At 34.9% G+C, this 23,667-nt stretch overlaps 1 protein-coding gene across 2 annotated transcripts in view; it reads left to right on the plus strand.

Moving 5' to 3' along the window:
• Positions 1-23,667, plus strand: part of SPATA17 (spermatogenesis associated 17) — a 171,374-nt gene that overhangs the window by 3,798 nt on the left and 143,909 nt on the right. For both annotated transcript variants that reach the window (XM_045536429.1, XM_045536428.1), the window contains exons 2-4: positions 8,010-8,099; positions 9,253-9,334; positions 18,670-18,720. In XM_045536429.1, coding sequence (XP_045392385.1) covers positions 8,010-8,099; positions 9,253-9,334; positions 18,670-18,720 — 223 coding nt within the window. The remainder of the gene's footprint in view (positions 1-8,009; positions 8,100-9,252; positions 9,335-18,669; positions 18,721-23,667) is intronic.

The raw sequence follows: 23,667 nt of genomic DNA on the forward strand, positions 1-23,667 counted from the left end.
TACCATCTTTACCATTTTAAGTGTACAGTTCAGTGGTAATAAATATATTTATATTATTTTTCCCCTTCATCCATGACCTCTTACATATAAGCTATATTTTACTTTAGATTTTAAAACAAGGAACTTATTTCTAACATTTCTTATGAGAACTTAAGGTATTCTACTAACATTCTCAATACTGTAATTATGAATTAAATGTTCACTAATTAAACACTTCCTGAGTTCCTACTGTATGCTAAGTACTATTCTAAGTAGTGAACAAAAGTCATGAGGGAAACAACATAAAGAAATAAACCTATATATAGTATTTCAGCTTGGGATAAGTGTACTGGGAAAGGATAAATCAAAGTAAGGTGAACAGAGCGAACAATGATGCTATTTTTTATAGAATGGTCTGGGGATGCTCTTCTGAGGTATACTTGAGCTCAGTCCTATAAAAAGTGAATAAATGGGCATACTAGATAGGTATCTGGGGGAAGCACCTTCAGGGACTGGAACAGGAAGTGCTGTTGTCCTGTCATCAGAACCCTGCAAAGATGTGTTGGAGGACAGTGTTACTGAAGCAGAGTGAGCAAGGCACAGAGTGGTAGAATGTGGGCCAAGTTATCTGGGACTTTTAAGCACAGTAAAAATATAGGATTCTATTCTGATTGAGATAGGAAGCCATAGGGAGTTTTCAGCAGAGAAGTGATATGATCTGACATCTGTCTATAAAAATAATAAATAATAAAGTGACCTCTGACTTATTTTTAAGTTAAAGCATTTTGCTTTTGTTTTTCTACTTTCCTCCTCCATCTTTTTAGTTTAACTCTTTGTGTCTAGATTTTTGTTTCTTACAAAATTTAATTCAATTCTGCTTCTATAAATGAAAAAAATGACAATTGAAAAACTTTTAAAGCATATATAGTTTTCTAAAAATATGTAAGCAAAAATAAGCCTGATACACACACAAATCTTTTTTAATTGACTTAGCTGAATGGAAAAGTACATGCAGGGGAATATTGAGAAAGCAGTTACTGAGGAAGATGGCTAAATATTCTGTAGAGACATTCTATAGAGACAAAGTGTTCACCTGTCAAATTTCCAGATCTCTTACCATTTAAAAGGGGTGTAGGGAGTGCATGGGAATAGAGCAAAGAAAGTAGAAAGAGAAATAAATGTTATTGAATTCCTACTATGTGCTGAGCACTCTGGTAAATGCTTTCACGAACATCTTATTTGATTATTGACAGTAATCTTATGAGGTGATTTTTATTATTCCTAGTTCACAGCTAAAGAAAGTGAGATTTAGTGTAAATTACTTGACAAAGATAAAAAAGATCGAAGATCTAATGAAGTTAGATCCATTTCAGTCCAAATTTATATTTCAGATAAGGAACGTTAAATCACTAAGTCTCTGCATAGAAGTAAGTACATCAAATGTGTAAGGTTGAACTTGCCTTTCCAAGGTCAGGTTGAGGAAAGGGAAATACCCAGTACAGTACTCTCTAGGGCAAGAATGGTAATTTGCCCATACTTCATTACCCTGTATCAACCTAAGTATAATGTTCCTTAAGTTGACCTGATTCTGGAATCTATTATTCCCTTAAATGTAATAAATTTGTTTCTGACTCCAACATGGTAAATTGACTATAGTTCCTGATTGTGTTCTTAGTCTAGTAAATTGGGTAATTTCTGTAAGGTCACACAACTACTAAGTATCAAAGCAAAGTAAGCCAACTCTTGTACTTTTCCTGCCATCCATTTTCCTGAAACCATCCATTTCTCCTAGGAGCCCTTGTTCCTTTTAGCGGGTGCGCATGGCTATTAGGTGTTACTGCTCCTGGGCCCTCTCAGTAGACAGGGCTAGGGAATATGTGTATGTATACATTTATACACATTTTACATCTATACTTATTTCTATGTATATCTATTGATCCGTGTATATATTGAAATTCATGAGTTTACAGTGACATCTCCATTTGAAATTCAGCACCACAGGTTCATTCTAGTTTTTCTCCTTTTTCTGACAGCAAGAAACTTGGCTCCCGTTATCTTTAATATATTTACTTATTTGATTAATCTCTCTGTATGTAGCCAAACTTGTCACCCCATGTCCCCTCTCTTACATGGATACCCTTCTCACCCAGAGTGGGCTCCTACCTCCGCATGCTGAACTATCACCTCCCCACCAACTTGAATACCCTCCTCATCACTCTTGGGCTCTGAGCCCCCTGTGCTGGCTGCTCTCTCCTGTAGACCCCTTTCTCGTGTTTCCTCCACATCCCAAAGCCAGGCCTCCTCTCCGTGGAACACTTTAGACTGTGACATCCTATCCAGGTAGCCGCTGCATGTGAATGCTCACCTTAACCCACACAGGCTCTGATACCCCATGCTGAGACACTGTGTCCCACCCCCTGCACCTCCTCTAGCAGAGACCCTTACTTTCCTTGCCCATTCCCAATGGCTTTAGGACTTAATTGTTCAGGAAAGGAAGAGAAAAGTGAGGAGGAGGAAGAAGAAATGTATAATAAATGTAAAATATTTTTAAATGCAGTGATAATATAAATCTATGTGATAAACTATGGTAACTCCTACTTTCTGATCTAATACTAAAGTATTTGCAACACATTATTCATTGAGCTGTGAAATAATAATAATAATAATGAGGACTATTAGTGAAAAACAAAGCATAGGTTCTAATCCTAAAAGATAGTCCTATTTCTCATCAAGTGCCTGTTTTAAGGGGTATGGGTGATAATCAGAACACAAAATACAGATTAAGTGTACTGTAGTTTCTGTCTTTAAGGATCTTGAAATCCTGAAGACTTAATAGTGAAATAATATGCAAAACAATAATCATTGTATACATCAGCATATATGATAGCACAGAGCAGCTAATATTGGACTTGTATTCCTATTGTCTAAAATATTAATAGTTATAAATTATATGATAATGAAAAAGAAAGAGTATAGGCTTTTAATCTAGTATTTATTCATAGATGATGCACATAGGTCAGACTAAGCACAGTCTGTTGATGTGTAAAATGCATATTTTTTGCATATTACTGGGAAGATACTTAACCACACATTCTTTTCTCATTTGCTATTTATTGTCGGTTAGTTTCTGGCTACTAATGATACACATGAATATTAGTGTTATCCAGGGTTATAGTACTTATTTCTAGTTGATGATGAAGTGAATGGAAACTTCCAGCTTTTTCTTGATGTTTTATTACATTACTGGTAATACTTTTGGTCTTTCATCATTATTAATTCATTTAGTATTCATTGTGATAATACTGATCATAATAAATTTATTTCAAATTCATGTAGATGTCATATTTTATTCACTGCTATAGGATTTTCACTGTAATTTGGAACTAATTAATATACCATTAAAATAAAGTGTTACTCACATTTTTCATTTTAAACATAAAATGTCTAGCAGTTCATGACATATTGTGTGAATTCAGTATTCAGCATCCCAGTGGTAACCCAAGCATCTGTAAATTTCATTTTTAAGCAGTTTTAAAAAAAAAAGGGCAACAGAAAAATGTGTATAGAAGTCAAATTTTAGCACATAAGTTAAAGCTTAGCAGCACATTAGTACTAGTTATTTTTCAGTGTTCCTTCCTTTTAATTGTGATAAGTGACATTTTGTATGTTCCACTACCACATCTAGTTTTAAAAGAAAAATGAAAGAGTCCCTCCAACCCTGCAACCCCTTGAACAATGATCCATGACGTCTTCACAGCAGTTGACATTGCTTAATCATGGTCTCCCTTCTTGACACCTTCCATTAACATCTATGATGCTGCACTATATACTTGTGTCTTATGATTGGACATTTTCCCCCCCCCCTTTATTTAACAACTTTCACTGTAAATCTTTCTGAAGGAGAGACTGTTATATTTTGGGGACTTATGGTTCCATCATAATGATGCTGTTCAAGAAATCCAATATCCCTTAATATTATGCCCCAAACTCTGAAACCAAGGCCTTTTGCCTTTACTTCAACTATTGTTTAACCTCCCTCCATCCCTCCTTCTTATCCTCCCTTTATGCTTTCCTCCCTCCCTCTCTTCCTTCCATCCTTTCTTCCTTCCTTCTTTCCATAAACATTCGTTTAGTTCTTCCAATGTATCAGATACTTTACTATGTATTGGGATATAGATATGAATAAAGTGTGAGTCCAGCCCTTAAATAGATAGATGTTATAATTAGCATGTAGGAGAAATTTCAGGGTACTATCAACATAAATCTTTCTGGAAGTTGTAGTTGGAAAAATCATTTCAAGAAGAAGGGGTAACTTTGTGATGATGTGAGGCAAGAGAACACAGCCTATTAACAGAACAACAGGAGTAGAATGGGTCTATCATAGGATGGAAATGATGAAAAAAGACATGGGAAATTAAGTCTGGGCCAGATCTGGAAGGACTTTGATATTCTAAGTACTTTAAACTTCATTCAGAAAGCTTGGGCTGTTTCATGGAGGTTGACATTAAAGGGCTTTAAGAAAAAAGGACATGATTATATTTATGTTTTCAAAAAGTCATTCAAGCAATAGATTGGAGGATAGACTAGAGTGGAAGGAGACCATTTGTCTGGGAAACAAGACTTTTGCAAGTAACTAGTTTTAAAAAGATGAAGGCTGAACTAATGTAGAAAACTAACTGCTTCACAGTTTCTGAAGGGAACAATTGGATGGGTAATGTCACTATTCATGAAAAGGGGAAGACAGAAAATAGAGCTATTCTGAGAATAGGGGGTGAATGTGTGTGTGGAAGAAGGATGAGATGAGTTCTTTTGGATGATAGATATGTTGAAATTGAGGTACCTTAGGAATATCCCAGCACCGATGTTAAGTATATTTTAGATACACAGACCAGGAGAAGCTGCCTATTCTTTGAAAACCTACTCAAATGCTTCCTTTGATTCCCCTCCTCCCTACTCTTTCCTAAAAACGGTATCTTCCACTTCTGAATCCTCTAGATATTTACTTTTCATATAGTATTTCACTTTTCATGTACTTTTATTTACTGTTGCTATAATTTTCAGTTCTATTAGTTTGTAAGCTTATCCTTGAGAACACAGAATATGTCATATATATCTCTGATTTAAATAGCATATTAACTTATACACAGCTTATGTATAACAAATATTTTTGAATTAATGAATAAGAATGACAATCTAGTATTTCTTTTTTTCCCTATAATCCACAGAGCTGTCCATCATTATGTACTAACACAATAATAATCATCTTTTATTGAACACCTATTATTTACCAATCTTTCTAGTAAGTTCTTTATGATACCTATGATGTATTATTATTGAAATTTTATAGAAAAAGAAACTGAATTTTAGATTTTTAAATCTTGCTCAAGGTTACCCAGCTTCTGTACCCAGAAAGTGGCACAGTTAGGATTTGAACCAAGGTCTCCCTGGAAAGCTAACATGTTTTGTGCTATCCTTGCATTTTAACCAGGCTAGGCCATGGTTCACATTATATTAAATGGCCGAATTCCGTAGGGTTTAGTACCTAGTGTAATGCTTTCATTAAACATGGAGAAATAGTTTCTAAAATACCAATTTAGTTTATTTTACTTTTTTCATTTTTTTAATTACAAAAGTATTACATGGCTACTCTAAAATAATTTAAAGAATTCAGAAGTTAATAAAGTAAATTTCTCCTTCCAAATTTCATTCCCTAAAAATAACCACTTTTAATAACTTAATATGTATAAAATATCTACATATATAAAGGTAAATGTTATACAGTTCTTTAAAAAGTCAATCCTGAATCCCCAGTCAGCTTTATAAATCTGTTTCTTTCAATACTTTTGAAGCTTTCTATGTGTCCCTATCACATTTCATCTCCTCTCTCCCCCATCCTTCACGTCTGTCCTAAAATTTGTGTTTTATCATTCCCATTATAGTTTTATTACATGTATATAATCAATAATAAACATCCCTAAAGTTTTGTGAGTTTTTCATTTATATAAATGAAATTATTCTCTATGTGCTCTAAGGCCAAATTGTTTCCTATCAGCTAAATATAATCCTGATTGTCACCAACACTTGATATAGTCAGAAATTTTGGAGTTCTGCTATAGATACTGCTGTCATTTCACATTCTTAGTCTCTTAGTTTATTGTTTTAGGGAGATTGTTGCTACTTTATGCCCCAAAGTTTCAATATTATGTTTGGAAATGGATTATATGTATTACTGCTGTCATTTCACATTCTTAGTCTCTTAGTTTATTGTTTTAGGGAGATAGGTGCTACTTTATGCCCCAGAGTTTCAATATTATGTTTGGAAATGGATTATATGTATTCTTCCTTTTGCCTTTTCATCTCATCTTTCTTCCCTTTGACTTTCCTTTTATTCTCCTCTTTTCATCCTTTCTTCTTCTCTTCTCCTTTAGAAGCCATGATGGTTAAGAATACAGCCTTCAGAGCCAGACTACCTGGGATCAAATCTCAGCTCTGACACTTACTAAAGATTGACCTTGGGCGTATTGGTATACTCTCTCTGTAGTGGTATCTTCCTTTGTCTAATGGGGATAATAATTCTCTATTTAATAGAGACATTGAAAAGATTGCTTATGAGTTAATTCATTGGTATGTAAAATGCTAGGAACAGTGCCTGGCACATAAAGTAATAATAGGATAAGTAAAAGATATTTTTTCTGTCTATTTCTCTCAACAACTCCTTTCATGCATGCCTGTCTTTTACCCATAATCACCCCACGATTTAAGTTAGTAAGAGTATGGGGCACTTGGCTCTTCAGTAACTCTGTCATCCTAAAGTAGGGAGGGATTTCAGTGTTGTGAGTCCATCTAGTGAGGGAAATCTGTGAGTGACATTTCTCACTGGCATGAAATATGCTAGTAGGCATCTTGTTTCCCCCAGGGGAAGCACCTTTGGTAAGACAAAGGTTGAGTGTTAGGAGTAACAACAATTATCTCTTGGGAGACCACTGGGAATACAGTGTGGGACAAAATAGACAAGATCACTACCTTTGGGATTTTCAAATTTAGTGGAAGAGACCATCATTAAATAATCTTTAAGTGTAATATGATTATGCTAAATATCATGAAGAGTTATGAAGGTGTGAAATGGAAAGGCCTAATTGTAGTCTGAGAAGTCAGGGAAGGCTCTCTGGAGGAAAGGACTTTAAGCTGTTCTCCCTCCTACCCACATGGAATACAATAATATGATCCAAGAATGCAGTTTATTCAAGTGTCTTCTATCATTTGGTGCATGCAATACAAACATACAACAATAATGAATCTTTCTTTTCTTCCGCTCATAGTAATAATTGTCTCAAGGAGTCTTACACTCTTAATTATTTCATCATATAGTAATCTCATTATGGTGTCTTCCATTCATTATCAGGTAATACAAATACAGTCTCCTGTGTGGTTTTTACAGTTTGTTCTACACTTCAGCTACACCTTATGTAATCTTACTGATTTGTGTGCATTCCCCCCATACTCTATGTATTTCTTATTTGTTTGTAAGCCCCATGGCCCTGTCCTCTGCCTCCTTTAGCTTAAATGGACTTTCTGAGAATTCTAGCTAGAATAGGCATTCTGTGATGGATTCATGTTACAGAGGCAACTCATTTTACTAATGAATGAGTGAAATATGCAAGCATTTAAGTCTTGCATGACATTTAAACAGTAAATTCAAATAATTATGTTTTTAAAATAATGACAAAATAACACATTGCTTTTTTATTCCCTAATAAAAATTACTGGCAAATTAATTAGTTGCAAAATTGGTGATTATAGAAATAAAAAAAGTAAAGCTGTTGAAAGCACGTGGCTTCTCACAGAAAGGTTAATTTTTAAAACATAGCTTATGAGTTTTGAAATGCTTTATTTAGTATTGTAATTTTATTTAAAATGACATCAAATTATAATTATCATTTTAGAAGAAATAAAAGATTAAGTTTAACACGTTGACTTGCTTTAGAATTATATTAGTTACTAATGAAATGCTTTTCAAACATTTTTTTTAGTGTTGTGGATGCATTTAGAGAAAAGGAGAATGCCGCAGCAGTTAAAATCCAGAGCTGGTTTCGAGGATGTCAAATTCGGGCATATCTCAGGTATAATGATTTAAACATTTTGTATATTACAAAAATATATTCCTTAGAAAATATAATTTATTCATATAGTATTCATTTCAAATTTTTTTTTATTTTAATCACAATGAAGTTAATGAGTTATGTGATGTACTTTTAAAAAATGTATAGTATTTCTGATCTTTTCTTACCAAAACTGAATTATATTGACTGTATCTCTACTTTTAAAAATTCTCAGTATTATAAACATGCTTGATCAGATTCTCTTTCCAAATTCCAGAGGATGTGACATATGACCAGATTTGTATTTATAGCAATGAATTTATTGATTGGTAAGCGAGAGGGGGAACAAAAAGGAAGCTATTTCAATTCCTTCCAACATGCTGGTAGATAAAAAAAAATGACACCTGAGTGATGTCATTCTGATTATACAAAGGACTGACATTTATCTCTATCTTAACTCTTCTCACTTTTTCTTCAGTGCCCAGACAGTCCCTCAGTCTCCCATCAATTCTAAAAAAATATTGTTCTGGATAAGGTAGAGGAAAATATGCCTAGTCCATAATAACTCAGATAGCAGGCTGGGGATTATACTATACAGTACTTCTTTATATGATCTAGTGGGAGCTAGACATTGCAAATTTAAAGTACGAAGTCGGGCTTCTCTTTTGGCCACTATATAAACTAGGAACATGGCAGCAAATAGAGTATTTTTTAATTCAGCAGACTAAGCTGATATTAGCTTGGACAGACTGAAGAATATATGAAAAGAATGAAGAAGTTAACTGTTTCTTCCCGTCGTGAATTATTTCTAAGTACTTATAATTATTTGTATCCATAGTGCCTGGCTTATTTCTCAACATGTCACTATGACCGGCTTTATGGCCTTAATATTCAAAAATATTTTAAAGAGTAAGTATTGAAGAGTAATTGAAATTAAAATGTTGTGTTTAATCATAAGCACAAAAGAAATGATGAATAGTTACCTATAACCTTTTTTCTACCTCTAGAAATGATCAATTCTATCCCAGAATAACTTTCTACTCTTTAAAAGTACACATAAACTTGGCTTTAAATTTGAATTCCTGAATTATAGGAGAATATGTTCCAAGCAAAGATCTAAGAGATATTCTTGTTTCAACAAAAGTGTACTATTAAGCCTCTTTTTTTATCCTAGGCATTTAAGCAGATCAGCAGAAATTATTCAAAAATGGTGGAGAAGTTACTTAGGCAGAACACATTATCAACTAATTGTGAAGGTAAATATAAAATTTATGTATGTTAGCATTTGAATTATACAATATCCTGTAACTTACTGACTTCAGTTGTATTTACATGTAGTTTAGAAATTACTGATGGTAAGTAATTACATAAGGACGAAATTGGGCTTAATTTTTGGTATGAGATCTCTTCTGAAAGCATTTCCTGATTTTTCCATGGAGAATTGACTCATTTTTTTATACCCAAACTATGCCACTTATTTTAATTTTGTTAAAAGTAACTTTCACAGTGTATGTGCTTTTACTTATTTGTTGTTGATTGTATATACTTTCCAGATGGTGAGCTCTTTGAGAGTAGGCACTATAGCTTGTTCATATTTGGATCATCAACATTTTGCCAATAATTATCCAATGATTAATTATCAAATAATTGCCAGTTAACTTTGACCATTTAAAGTGACATCTCTCAGGTTTCTATAATACAAGCTTGCAATTTTTCTCTTATAGGGAATATTTAAGGACTGTGTATGTATGTTCTTCCTCATCAAACTTTTGTATGCTAGGTTTAGTGTTCAACAATGGTTCTTACCAGAATCAATTATTACTATACTTGTCAAACAGTAACTTTCTAATTCCATAATTTCTCCTACATTTACTTGCTTGAATTTTACTATAAAAGCTTTTGCTTCTGTCCTATTTATACACTCATTTATTTACACTAGTATGAAATCATGGATTCCTATTTTATTCATTGGGTTATGGTCAATTACTATCATTAAATAGTTGGTGCTCAAGTAGTCCTCAATTTTGCCAGTAGGAGCCCTTCAAGCCATGTGACAGAATCAGATTACTTAAACAGGATAATCAAGGAATTAAGGTATTTTCTATGGAGTAATGAATACCTCTAGACCCATTATTTATTAGTGATTGGGGATATATATCAATGATATAGATAAAGACAGTAGTGTATACGTATGCATAAGGCATTCTGTAAGTGTTACCAACAACTTTCATTACTGTATTTTCTACTCATGCTACTCATCAAATGGTTATGAATGATTAATGAGTTCTCTTTTTAATGAAACATACAAGTGTTTATACATTTCAGTGACTATTGTTAAGCTAGTCACCTTGGGAATATATATTTATTCTAACGATGCTAGGGTTGCTGAAAATGTATTTTTAAAAGTTCAATAGGCTGCCCAAGAAAGTTTGTTCTGTTACTTTAACATCTCAACTGAATTTGATCAAAGAAGGTATCATCCAGCATGATCACCAAGTAATTCTCCATATTTGGATCTAATTATTTTTTGGTTCCTCTGAACAAAATCAAAACACAAAGATTTTTCTCAGATTGGTACATGATGGTTTTTAAACCTGGTAATCTCTAAGCTTCTTGAGAATTGTTTTATTCATTTATTTTTGCTGTTGTGTACACAGTGTCTAACATAAGGCATGAAACATAATCATAATGGTATCTCTATAAATAATTATCGAATAAGATTAAAATAGCTCCTATTTTCTGACTGCCTAGTGCAAGTGGAATATTACGCTAAGCACTTTACATTCTTAATGCATACACCAACTATTAAAGTCTTACACAACCCTATGAATATCATCACTATTTTGTAGATGAAGAATGTTAGGCTCAGGTTACTTCCCTAAGGACAAACTATTGGTGTTTAGTGGAAACAAGTTCAAACTCAGTTTGATCTGATTTCAAAACCCTTATATATTGAGCTGCCAGGCAACTCAATCTCTCATTATTAGAGATTTTTCTTCTTCGAGGCATATGGAGGTTCTGTGCTACTTAAGTAGTGCCAACATATCAAAGATTTCTGCTTTCACAGAGCCCTCTTTCAAAAGATGCCCATTGTCTAAGACTATGTGCTTGGTCCTTCCAAGTTCATCCTTTGAGGGCTCTGGCTGCTGGGCCATAGAAAGGGAATGGGAATTTTTGCCAGAGCTGATAATCTGTAGTGCTTTTCAGAAGCCAGTCTCATCCACAGCTGCCACCAAGCTTATCCCTAAAGTGTTAGCTACCACCCAGGAGCAACAGGAATGCCAAATCCTGTATTTCTTCATTTCAGTGGCTAACACCTGGCTCTTTCCCAGGCATGTGGAATCCTTGCTCCTCTGTTTCCATTTCTGTGACCACACTGTTTCTTTTACCTCTCCCCCTCCCTCTAACATAATGTCTCAGAGCTTAGGTTTTAGGAAAACAAAGCTAGGGATGGACAGTCACCTGCAAACCTTCTGAAGCAAGAGTCAGTGCAAGGGCCTACTATTTTCTTGCATTGGGGAGTGAGTTGAAGATATTGTTTGAATCTCCATACTGTCATACACATAGTATGTCATATACTGTAGTAACTATGTTTAAACCATCATTTTCCAATTGATTCTGCATAATTTTTGGTCTAATATCCATATACAATAATAATAATGATGCCATATAGTATATGGTTAAGTGATAAAATGAATGGTGTAGAATAGTGATTTTTAAACTTTAGTAACAGAACTCCTCCCTTAACAAAAATTTTAGTGAAATTTTTAACCCCATATGTAAAACAAGTACAAGTAGGGCAGCATTTTTGAAAACTAGAGAAATGTAACTGCTTGAATTCTTTCCCTGTGATTTCGATTGTCACCTGAACCACCAGGGCATGATTTGAAAGCCACTGATTTAATTTGCTTGTCTCTAGAAGGATCATAAAAAAGCTGATGATATTAATTGCCTGCAGTAAGAGATCTGAGTAGTCGAGAAATAGGAGTGGGGAAGAGACTTTTCACTGTCAACTCTTTTGTAGCTTTTGAATTTTAAACGATCTGAATGTATTATCTATTAAATAAATTAATTAAAAAATAAAGTCAATTTAAAAGAGATGTTACCCCTATCCACCCCCGCCCACACACACAGAGATAATAATATGTGTTCAGATGGGAAGTTAATGTAGGCTCTGAACGTCAAGGAAATGACACTTGAACTGACCTTTGGGGGAAACAGCATGAAGTGTTGAAATTGGGAATGAACATAACGTATTGAGAAAAAATGAGAATGTTGATCAAGATTATGCGAGAGTGGGAAATAGCAGAAGGTTGGTATTGAGTTGAGTGTGACTTTTATAAAATAATTTCCTATATTTTAAAGGAATTTCTCATTTAAAAGTATTTTTTACATTCATTGCCTGATACATCCCCAGCAATGTCCTGTTGAGAAGAACATACAGGTGGTATCTGTACTTTATAGATGAAGAAATGGAGGCTCAGGGAGATTTAATGATGTACTTAAGGTTCTCAGCTCCTGATCCATATATATCTATGTAGATCCACATGGAAAATACTAAACATATTCTCTAGATGTCTCTCAGGTAACCCAAATTGTCTCCTCCTCCTATATTCCTTTATTCAGGTAAATATTACCACTGTTCAACTAGAAATCCAACCCTGAGAAACCGTCATCCTAGACTCCCTACCATGTCTTGCTCCTACACCCTATTGCCTATTGGTCATCAAATCATTTTCATTTGCACTCACAGATGTCTCTTAACTCTCATCTAAACTGCATCATTTTACTGCCCTGCCTACACTCCCTCTCTCACAGCATTCAGTATAAAGTCCTTACTCTTCAGCGTGACTTGTCAGGTCTTCCGTAGTCTGATGATTGCTTCTTATCTAACCTCACTTCCTGCAATGGCTGAAAAAATATACTTTGGTCATGTTAAGCCATTTGTCATTGCCCAAATGTGCAGTGTCCTTATCACCTAAAGATTTTTTACAAATGCTGTTCATTCTGCCTGGAATACCCTTTGTTACTCTGACTTGCTTTGCATTGGTCTGAATCCCTACTTATCCCTCAAGACTTAAAGATTAGCCTTCCCGCATCTCAAGTAGACACTAACATTCAGGAAGGCTGCAGATATTAGATGTGTCTTCCTAATGCTTTGTCATGTAGGCATTGTCCCACTATGATACATTTGTTGATCTACTTCTCTCTCATTTGACTGGGAGCTCCTGAATAGCAGCGATGCTTCTATTTATTGTATCTCAAAAATATCATGGTGAACATCACATAAAAGGCCTGCAGAAACCTTTACCAATTGGATGAATGAATGATTCACAGGGATACAAACTGGAAGATGTTTTCTCTGGTCAATGTGGCTGATGATTAATATCAGTATGTGTCAGAGTGGGTTGTATTCTTGTTCAAAATTAGTCACCTTCTCTCCCCTTCATCATCAAAGGATGATTCATCTTTACCCCACTGATTTGGGGCTTGGCCATATGTTGTGAGCAGATGAGACATATGCCACATCCAAACTGCAGCTTTTAGGAGGCTTTCTCACTCTTCCCCTCTGACATAAGAATGGAAGATCCAGGCTCCTCCTTCAGCCTTAGGGTTGAGATGAAGAGATGCATAGAACACACCTACAGGGAAGCTTAGCTCAGATGTAAAGTGAGTGAGAAATAACCATTTTTGATTTGCAACCTACTGAGGTAGTTACATTTTTATCTTAGCAAAGCTGATTAATAGTTACAAGGGTAACAAAAGCAAGGATGTTTATAAGAAACATTCTGAGTGGGGTACTCGGTGATGCTTACCAAAAGATGTTTTGAACTTTTTGAGTTTGTGATGATGTTAGGACACCTCCATGTGGTGATATCTTGTAAAGCAACAGTACAAACTCACCAAAATTAGAACTCAACAAATGTTTATTAGGCCAGGTGTGGTGGCTCACGCCTTTAATCCTAGCACTTTGGGAGGCTGAGGAGGAAGGATAGCTTGAGGCCAGGGGCTGGAGACCAGCTTGAGCAACATAGCAAGCCCTCATCTCTATAAAAAATGAAAAAAATAAGCTGGGCATAGTGGCATGCACCTGTAGCCCTAGCTACTCAGGAGGCTGAGGCAGGAGGATCACCTTGAGCCCAGGAGTTTGAGAGATCTCCTCTCTACAAAAACAAACAAACAAAAAACCACAAATGTTTAGTAAACTGAGCTATTGGATGGGATCTTAGATTAAGAGTCAGAGCAGGAGATGAAGATTTCAGAGCCATTATTATAAGATGACAGGATTTTCTACCTAATAAAAAAGTAACTGAAAGGTATAGAATAGTGGGCCAAGAACTGAGGCTTGTAGAATGCATTATGTAGGATTTAGGAAGACGAAAGAGAATTAGAATAGAGAATAAATGGTCAGGAAAACAGAATGACACAGTATCACGGGAACCATGGAGAAAACTTATAAGAAACTTGGAGTTGCCAACAGTGTGGCGATGATCAATCAGAAAGAGGACTGTGAAAAGTCCTAGGATCTCTTCAGAGAGGCCCTGTGTTTTTGGAGACAGGCTTCCTCAAAATCCTTCTGTACCAGACCATTTCTACCCAGCTTTTAAATAAACACTAAATAGCTTATCAAGTCCCGGAGCGTCATGTGTTCTCTGCTACAGCGACCTCATTAACCCACACTAATAGAGCCATTCCAGTCTTATTTTGTGATTTGACTCTTTCTTGTTTCCTGTATGACTGTAGTTTTTGTTTGTTTTTGTTTTCAACCTCCATTTCAGGTGTTCCTGCTGGTTTTTGTGCTGCTCTGTCTAGCAACATAACCCAGATTTGTCTATCTTAGGGGTCCAGGACTGTTGGTTTACAACCATGAAAACCCTTTCCTATTATTCAGGATGTGCTCTGATTCTTCTTTTTTATTAGTAACAAATTCATAGTCACCTGGTATGTGTGCTCAGTGCACATGCATTTTATGCATGCTGAACTCTTAGTGTCGTTTTACTGTGACCTGCTCATTCTGGTGGACACACAAATAGTCCCACTGTTTGGGGACCCTTCTTTTTTTAGCTATATAGCACTCTATTGAGCTTCTTTTTTACCACTCAACTGCTTTATTTCATAAATGGCAAAATAAAAGTAGTCATTCTTGTAGACAATGGTACTGGAAAAGGGAGAAATATCCTTTCAACTGTATCTTTTAGAGCACTAGCAGTTTGAGCATTCCCTGAGTGAATTTATCAAAATAAACGATAGGATAGTTTGTATATATTTTGTTATACTCTTAAATTTGCCTTTTAAAAATATCATTACATAATTTAAACTATGTTTAATACCAAATATTTTTAATCACCACAGTCTGAAGGCAGAGAAGTATAAAGGCTATCACTGTACATGATTAATTCGATATGTGTTATGAAACAAATGTATATAACTGTAGTCCTAGACAGCTCAATGTTATGCTTCTAAATTGAGATAATCCAGTGAGTAGGCAGTTTAATTAAAATTTTTTGTTGAAATGTGTTAATAGCCATGGTAGAACAATTTAATTTATAGATAATTATGATTTAAAAAGAGATTATTGTTCAAATTATAAAAATAATTTACTATAATGCTCAAATCAAGGCTCACAATATTCATATATGGCTGAACATTTTAATACTTCTTACAAAGTTTTCATATTTGATTGAGTATTTAAAAGAATAACAATGAAAGGAAGTTTTATTAACTTTAAGTGGGACAAGGAATGACATCTACTATCAAATTACATTGTATGTTATTATGATAAAATACCAGCAATTTGCTCTTTTTATGGATAGTAAAAATACATAAAATATCAGTCATGGCCAGATACAGTGGCTCACTCCCATAAATCCAGCACTTTGAGAGGCTATGGTGGGAGGGTCGCTTGAGGCTAGGAATTCAACACCAGCCTGGGCAACATAACGATACCCTGTCTCTACAAAAAATAAAAACATTAACTGAGCATGGTGGTGCATGCCTGTAGTCCTTGCTACTAGGGAGGCTGAGATAGCAGCATCACTTGAGCCCAGGAGTTCAAGGCTACCATGAGCTATGATTGTGCCACTGCACTCTCGCCTGGGTGACAGAGCGAGATCCCATATCTAAAAACAAAACAAAAAATCAGTCACTAATTTTAAGACTAATTTTTTAAAACTGGTAAGAGATAGGCATGGCTGCTTCTATAGACAGTTTTGTTTCTCTTCATTAGATGCATACATATTTCTTCTTTACATGAAAAAATGCACAACTCTGGATATTTTTCTTTATGGGACTTCCAAATCATTTATAAGATAAGGCAACATTCTTCACCTTTTCGTGTCAAAGCAGAAAACTGATACATATAGATTATTTTCTTTTGGGGTCTTATATTTTAAATAAACACCAAAGGCAGAACAACTTAAGACTGAGTTATCAATATAAAACTTTGTTAACATATTTTCATCATAATTATGAAATGAATTTAGATTTGGTTTCCCTGCTTTTTAAAGATAATAGTTACTGGAAGAAAGAATATAATTGGCTTTTAATTCTTTCTTTTATGGAAAAAGAAGGGTTGTTTTAAAAATGGTTACTAAAGATTTTCCCCCAGCTCCTGGTAACCTTTATTCTACTTTCTGTCGCTGCGAATTCAGCTATTCTAGTTACCTCATATAATTGGAATCATACCATATCTGCATCACATATTTTTTTTCAGTACTTTTGAAAGCATCTGGGGTAGAGAATTGAGAATAAATATAGTATTATTAGTGGTTCACTTGAGAATGATACGTGAGGATCAAAGTTCTTTCCTACCTCTTAACTACAGAATTCAGAATTCTTAGATTCAAAAGCTGTATCTCTCTTTCCTGTGAGTTCATAATAAAATTGAGCCCTTTATACTTTTTGGAATTTTACTTATAGTTAAATTACATACTTTTAGCCACAAAATGTGTAACTGTTGCCATTACTGATAATCCTTTCATACTATCAGCTATGTCCCAAGCACCTTAAATACTTTATCTCATTTTAATCTTCACAACAACTCAATGAAGCATGTAATGCCCTATTTAGTAAGAATAGAAATCAAGACTAAGAGACTTTAAGTAATTTGTCCAAGGCCACACAGCTGCTAAAAACAAACTTAGGTCTTGAAGTCAGGTTTGTGGCTCAAAAGCTCACACGCACCCTCTACTGTTAACTAAACAATGATATGATTAAAATAAGAAACATCTTTTTCTGAACCAACACTTTTTGGAGTATACAATTTCCAATGTATCTCTTTCTATAAAAGTTTTTAATGGCAATGTTTGCTTCAATTTGACAGTACAATATTAAAGGAAATACTGTAAATCACCTCAAACACAAGAATTATGCCTTGCTTGCTATAACGAAGAAAGAGAATTTAAAATGAAGTAACATCATTGTGTTCATTGGTTAATAACATATTGCAGCCAACTGTTTCTTAATTGCTCAAACTGTTGATAAATAATCCAGCCCTGCTTCTCTGCACAGATAATTTGCTTAGGATCAGACCAGGCAATTTAAACAACGCTAATCACAGTGAAACCCCTTTGTATGAATTCCTGTTTGTCATGGGGCAGAAAACCCCTTTATAAAGGGTTAAGGCACTTTTCTCTGATTTTTGCCTTGAAACATGACACCTCTTACCTGGCCTCAACTTATATTCCTTGAATGAATTTTGGTTGAATAACAATGGATAAAGTTGTATATCGTGTTGAAAAAATATGTATTTCATTGCTCTACCCTTTATTGTACTGTCATGAATTATGTTAATTTTATATTTTTAATTAAAAGATAGAACAGATGTGGAAGATTTATCGAAAGCAATATTTTCATTGAAATAAGCTATATTGCTAAATGATTTGCTATAAGAGAGATATTTGTGTGTTAATAGATAAATGTGTCTTTACCAGAAAGAAACCAACACTTTAGGAAGTCTTCACTGTATCAAGGGATTTGCTGTAACATGATATCATTGTATTTATGATTTTATGGTGTTAAAATGAATATTAAATGAAACAAAATTCCCAGGGATTACTCAGGAGGCAGCTAAGTACATAGCATTTTGCATAGATGGTTGGAAGGCACAATTTTGCTCCATCACTGCATCCGTACCCTTGAACGATTTCGACTGAAGACAGCATTTCTTTGAATTTTTCATTAAACCAGACGTCTTGAAATATGAATTCCTTTTATGTTTCTGTGAGTTTTGGCTAAAAGAACCCCAGTGAATAAATCATACAATACTACATGTCACCAGCACTTGTGAATATTTCTGCTTTGTTATTCTATTCTCAGTAGAGCACCATTGATTATCAAACTCAGCGGAGAGCATTTTATGATCATATATCTCCATTAGCTCCTAGTTTGACTACCATAGATTTTTCTGGTTAAGCTTGCATTATGTATTAGGAAGCCTATCTCTTCAATACAAAGTTTGATTTCATTTTTCTAAGCCTAGAACTCTTATTATGTATTATGTATAAAGATTCTTATCTTTTATATGTAAAAATAGGCTACACTGTCTTTGTGTAACTGAAATGTATGCCATCTTTTTTTTCTTGATTCACAGGTAGCATATTATACTATGAAGATGAATCTCTACAATGCAATGGCTGTCAGGGTAAATATTTCTTTACTTGTTAAACAAATGAAAAGTCAATTGTGCCCTGAATTCACTTTTAATAAAATGAGCAAAGCAGAGTAATGCAAATTTGATTGATATGCTAATGGTAAAGAGAGAAAAGACTATGTAGTTAAAAAGTTAGTTATGCTAAATAATCTTGGCAGTATTAAAAATTAGAGTAAAATGTAAAACATGTAATTATAAATGCTTATGTTTTAGAATGTTAAATATCTCTGAGCCATAACTAGAGAAAGACTTAAATATTAATGAAGCAATGTATTAGTTTCCATATGTCATACAGAATATATTGTGATAAATAGACGAACATGGTTCTGGAATATAAGATTCCTGCCCAATACAAATCAATTAGAAATTATTCATATGATTTAACAGTAATGAAGTCAGTTTCCAGCTTAGAAGTTTCATTTCTATCATTTCTGTGCTCATTTTTTATGTGTTATTTTTCTAATAGAAAGCTGAATTTAGCAATTATGGGGCTTGAGCTTGGTTTCTGCAGAGATTTTGGGAATGGGCAAAATAAAAAGATTATTTCTTTTGTTTCAGACAATAAGGTAATAGCTTAATTGCTAAGCCATTATAAATGAAGGCATTGCTAAAATGAATTTCACTAATGTCCTTTAAACCTATGTTGGCTTATTCTCTTTCATTAATCTGTTATTTTTTCTGCAATACTAGATTTTATTTTGGGTGAGACACAGTAGTAAAACACTTTCTGAAAGTCCTGTGTTGAACCATGGTGGGCAAATTAACATTATTTTAACTGTATATATTGTTTTTGAAAAGGGTACTTTCCTCTACAGGTGTGAGTATGCTGGTAGTCTAGCTCAGGGACAGTCTGCAATATCTATCTGCCTCTCTGCTCTGCTGGAGTTTGAGGGGGAAAAAAAGAGGAAGAAATAGGCCTTCCTGCTTCTCCTGAGTTAGAGGCGGATACTCCAGCTAAAATGGGCTATTTGCCATTCTCAGTAATATTCGTATAGGAAAACAACTTGATTTTCCTCTTTTATTGGAAATGCTTTAGTCTGGGAATTTAAGAGACCTTGATTCTCTGTATGGCTCTGCCATAGACTTAACCTTTCAGTCTAAAATACCATGAGAGATTCTTTTCTGCTTACTTCATGGCAGATGTGTCTCCCAAGTAAAGAGTATTTGATGACTGAGAACCTAAAGCATTTAACGACCAAACATTTAGATATCTCCACAGATCATCAGTGGGTATCATAGAGGGAGATCTTTCCTGTCTTCTGTGTTATTAGGGAGAAGCATAGAAGACAGGGTTAGAAAAATGCATATTTTTGTTTATTATTTAGCCTCAAACCTTTATATTGAGTTTGATCTGGCTTGAATCATTAAGGTTCCTTTTACCTAGAGTAGGCATATCCAAGAAACCCACATCAATGTAAGCCCCTTGGAAGGCAGCGTTTTTTTACTTATTCTAATGTCATACTAAAGCTCTATCTATTGCTTAATATCATCATCTAATGTCAACTTGTCTTTGATTAATGTCAGTGGACAATGTTGAACTTCACTTGAGTCCTGTGACCTTGGAAAACAGCAAAGGTTAGGAAAAAAAAAAATCCCCCCACCCTTTTGTGTTTTGGAAACAGCTTACTGCACAAAGCTACCTACCCTTCCATATATGAATTAGGTAGGATACACAGGGATACCCCGCTTGTTTACCTATGACAAGATTGGACACATCTCCTCCAAATTCCCATTCTTTATCTCGCAAATGATTGGCTAAACTGCCTGTCCTCATTGATCAACTGGAACAAAATGTTTGTTAACCAAATTGATTTAGCAACCTCTCTCCTCCAGGTCCCTGAACTTTGGCCAGCACATGGCATCTCTTTAATACCCCCTGCTGAGAACAGACTGGCTTAAGGGTAAAATGTTGTCTGATCTACTATTCAATCATGCCACCTTTCATTCCACTTCTCCACATCAGATTCTTTCTAGCCTTGTTTACACCTTCCTATAAAAGAAAAACTCTTTTTACCTAACTCTTGACATGCTTGTAAATCATATGGTCAAAGTGTTTTCCCTATTGCAGTAGTCCTCCTCTGCTAATTGCCACGGTCACCCTTCCCCTTCCCCTTGCAATAATCCTTTCAAATAAAGTCTGTCCTTACTAAGTCAGGATTCCTTTTTTGTTTTGTTTTTTCTTTTGGTGTAACATTCTGAGAGAAAAGAGTTGGGGTGGAATTGCAGTGGGGATTAGAGGGGAGGGAAGACTTGAGCCTTACCTAGAGGTTGGAATGACCCATTAAAGACACTCAAGAATTTTTGTGAGCCTATGTGAAGTATGTAAAGATTACTGTGGGAAATTTATAATAAGAAACATTTCTCTAACAAAGAAGTTCAAAGTCTTCCTTCAGAGGTTTGAGGTGAGTTAACTTGGTAATAAGACTAGGTACTTCATGTTCCTAAGTTGAGGAATCGGGAATGAGGCTTACTTGTATAAAGGCCACAAGTGATTCCCTAACAAAGATTAGTTTTTAGCATTGGTTGATCACAGTGACCAGTGACCAGAACTGAGTTTATTTATAAGTGGATTTTGACAAATTTATTGGTCAGTGGATTTTTACAAGATGGTACTCTTAAAATTTTGCTCTCCGTAGGACCAAGTGGCTGAAGAGACCAGTGTGGTCCACATGGCTTTGTGTTGTACACATCTGAAAATTACAACCCTGATTAGATACCAATAGCAGAAGTTTTATTATATTTCCATTAACTACAACTCTACTTTTTCAGTTAATAAGCTATTAAGTAATTTTGTTCAAAATAACTACCCTATAAATGATATATACATGGGTGGCAAGTGTTCAGGAGGAAGAACCTCTAAAGGTAATAGATTACTACCAAAAATCCATATGGCCAATATTATTCAGATAGATATATATGTACCCAAATCATAAATAGGACCTTCACATATGATATATAAGAAAAAGCTTTTGTCTTAATTTGCCTCGTGAACAGAGCCAATGGGAAGTTTGTATATTTGGCTGTTGATTGCTACCATAACAACTAAATTATGTTCAATTGTCAAAGAGGATAGTGGAGCATTTCTGAAAAGAGGGAAGTTTTACAAATTTATTTATAGCCTCTCCATCCCAAAATAGATGTCACTCTTTTGTAATGAAGAACAAATTATATGTATGTGATTTTCTTTTATGTAATAGATATTAATATCCTGATTTGCTGCATTTATTTTTTAAAGGGTCACCTTTTCTCTAAAGACTTTATGATCCCCCTAGCCCTGTAGAATTCATCACTCTCTCTTTTTATATCCCTATTTTACCATCAACATACTTCTGTTATAGAACCTGTAACATTTTATTATCTTTACTAATTTACATGCCTGTCTCCACCCCCCACACACTGTAAGTCCTTTGAGGGCTGAGTCCTGTCTTCTTCATCTTTGTCTTCAATGCTAGGCTTATAGTAGGTGGTTAAATAAATATCCCTGAATAAGCCAAGCACCAACCAGCACTGGTCCATTCTTTTCTAAACAAGGAGTAAAAAATGTCCTTTGCTTTAAATACTTTTTCTCTAAGTCCCTAAGTGCCCTTGGTGGAAATTATTTAAGCCTTTGCTGGGGGATCATTAAGCCGTATTTGATTAGCTGAGTAGGCTCTGTGCTGTGGATAAACTGGATGTGGTCGGATAACATTTGGTTAGTGCAGTTCATATGCGAATGGAAGACTTCATGAGATTAGGATTTTGCTGAAGTATCATAACAAATATAGGTTTGAAGGAGGTTTTCTGTGATATAAGCTGCTGTCAGAACCCACAGTATGCCTTTACAAAACCCCTGCTGCTGATTTGCTGCTAGGCCAGTGACAGTCAATTAATACAGCAATAAATTGCTCAGTAAATTTTTATCTTAGCTCCTGGAGCCCTATTCCTCCTGTTTCTCTGCGTGGCACTTTATTTCCTTTTCAGTCTTCAATTTGACTTTACTCCAGATGAGGATTCTGCTTTTCTGCCAGCACCTTGGCCACTCCATCGTGGATCCCATTTAAATTTGGCCCCCAAATTTTATTTTCAGTTCCCTCTCTTTGAACAGGTTTTAGTATCTTATACAGATGTCATCAGCTGATTCAGTTGCTCAACTCGTTTCTCTCCCTGTCCCATCTAGATATACAATTGTATATCTTCTCACAGCCCGGAGTTACTGACCCTCCATTTTCCATGTTGGTGAGAATATAGGTAAGCACTTGAGTCAGTTACCTTAGGCCCACCAAATACTGGGGTTAGAGAGTCAGCTTCCAAACTATACTGTAAAGATGAGGGCAAGAATTACTTTTTGTGTGGAAAGCTCTCTTAAAAATATCCCCAAGTATCAAAAAAATTCAGTTTAATGGATTTTTTTTTTTTTTATCCATCCTAAAGTGTATTACTTGTCCCTTTTCCCTAGCACCTTTGTTCATGGTTCTTATTATTCAGTGTTTTCTCTTGCTTATGGCTTTTGCTTACTGGCTGACCCCTTCCAGGAAGAAGTGTTTCCTATGGAATTACACATATCTTATATCTAATCCTTAACATTTGTAGGGATAAAAAATAACACAAGACTAACACTAAATGTATGTAAAAGATTATATACATTCAGTCTCAACCTTGTTGCTGTGGTCTCCATTTCCCCAATGGAATGACTCCAGATTCTGAAACTTACTACCTAGAATGTATAGATATAGCTGGCAGATCCCTGAATGTACTTCAATCAAACTGACTGCCATTGAGGAAACAAAGATTAAAAAAATAGTACGCCCCAGATTCTGGACCTAGACTGAGAGGAAGCCATGAGGTGCTACCTGGCCAGACTTAAGTGGTTTCTGTTTCCTTGGTTCTCTCTCTCCCTGAAGACCTCTTATTTTATTTGTCCCCCTTCTAGATCAATTCTCCTTTGATTGGGATATGTTA

The sequence above is a fragment of the Lemur catta genome, chromosome 23, assembly GCF_020740605.2.
Source record: "Lemur catta isolate mLemCat1 chromosome 23, mLemCat1.pri, whole genome shotgun sequence".
Taxonomy (NCBI): Eukaryota; Metazoa; Chordata; class Mammalia; order Primates; family Lemuridae; genus Lemur; species Lemur catta.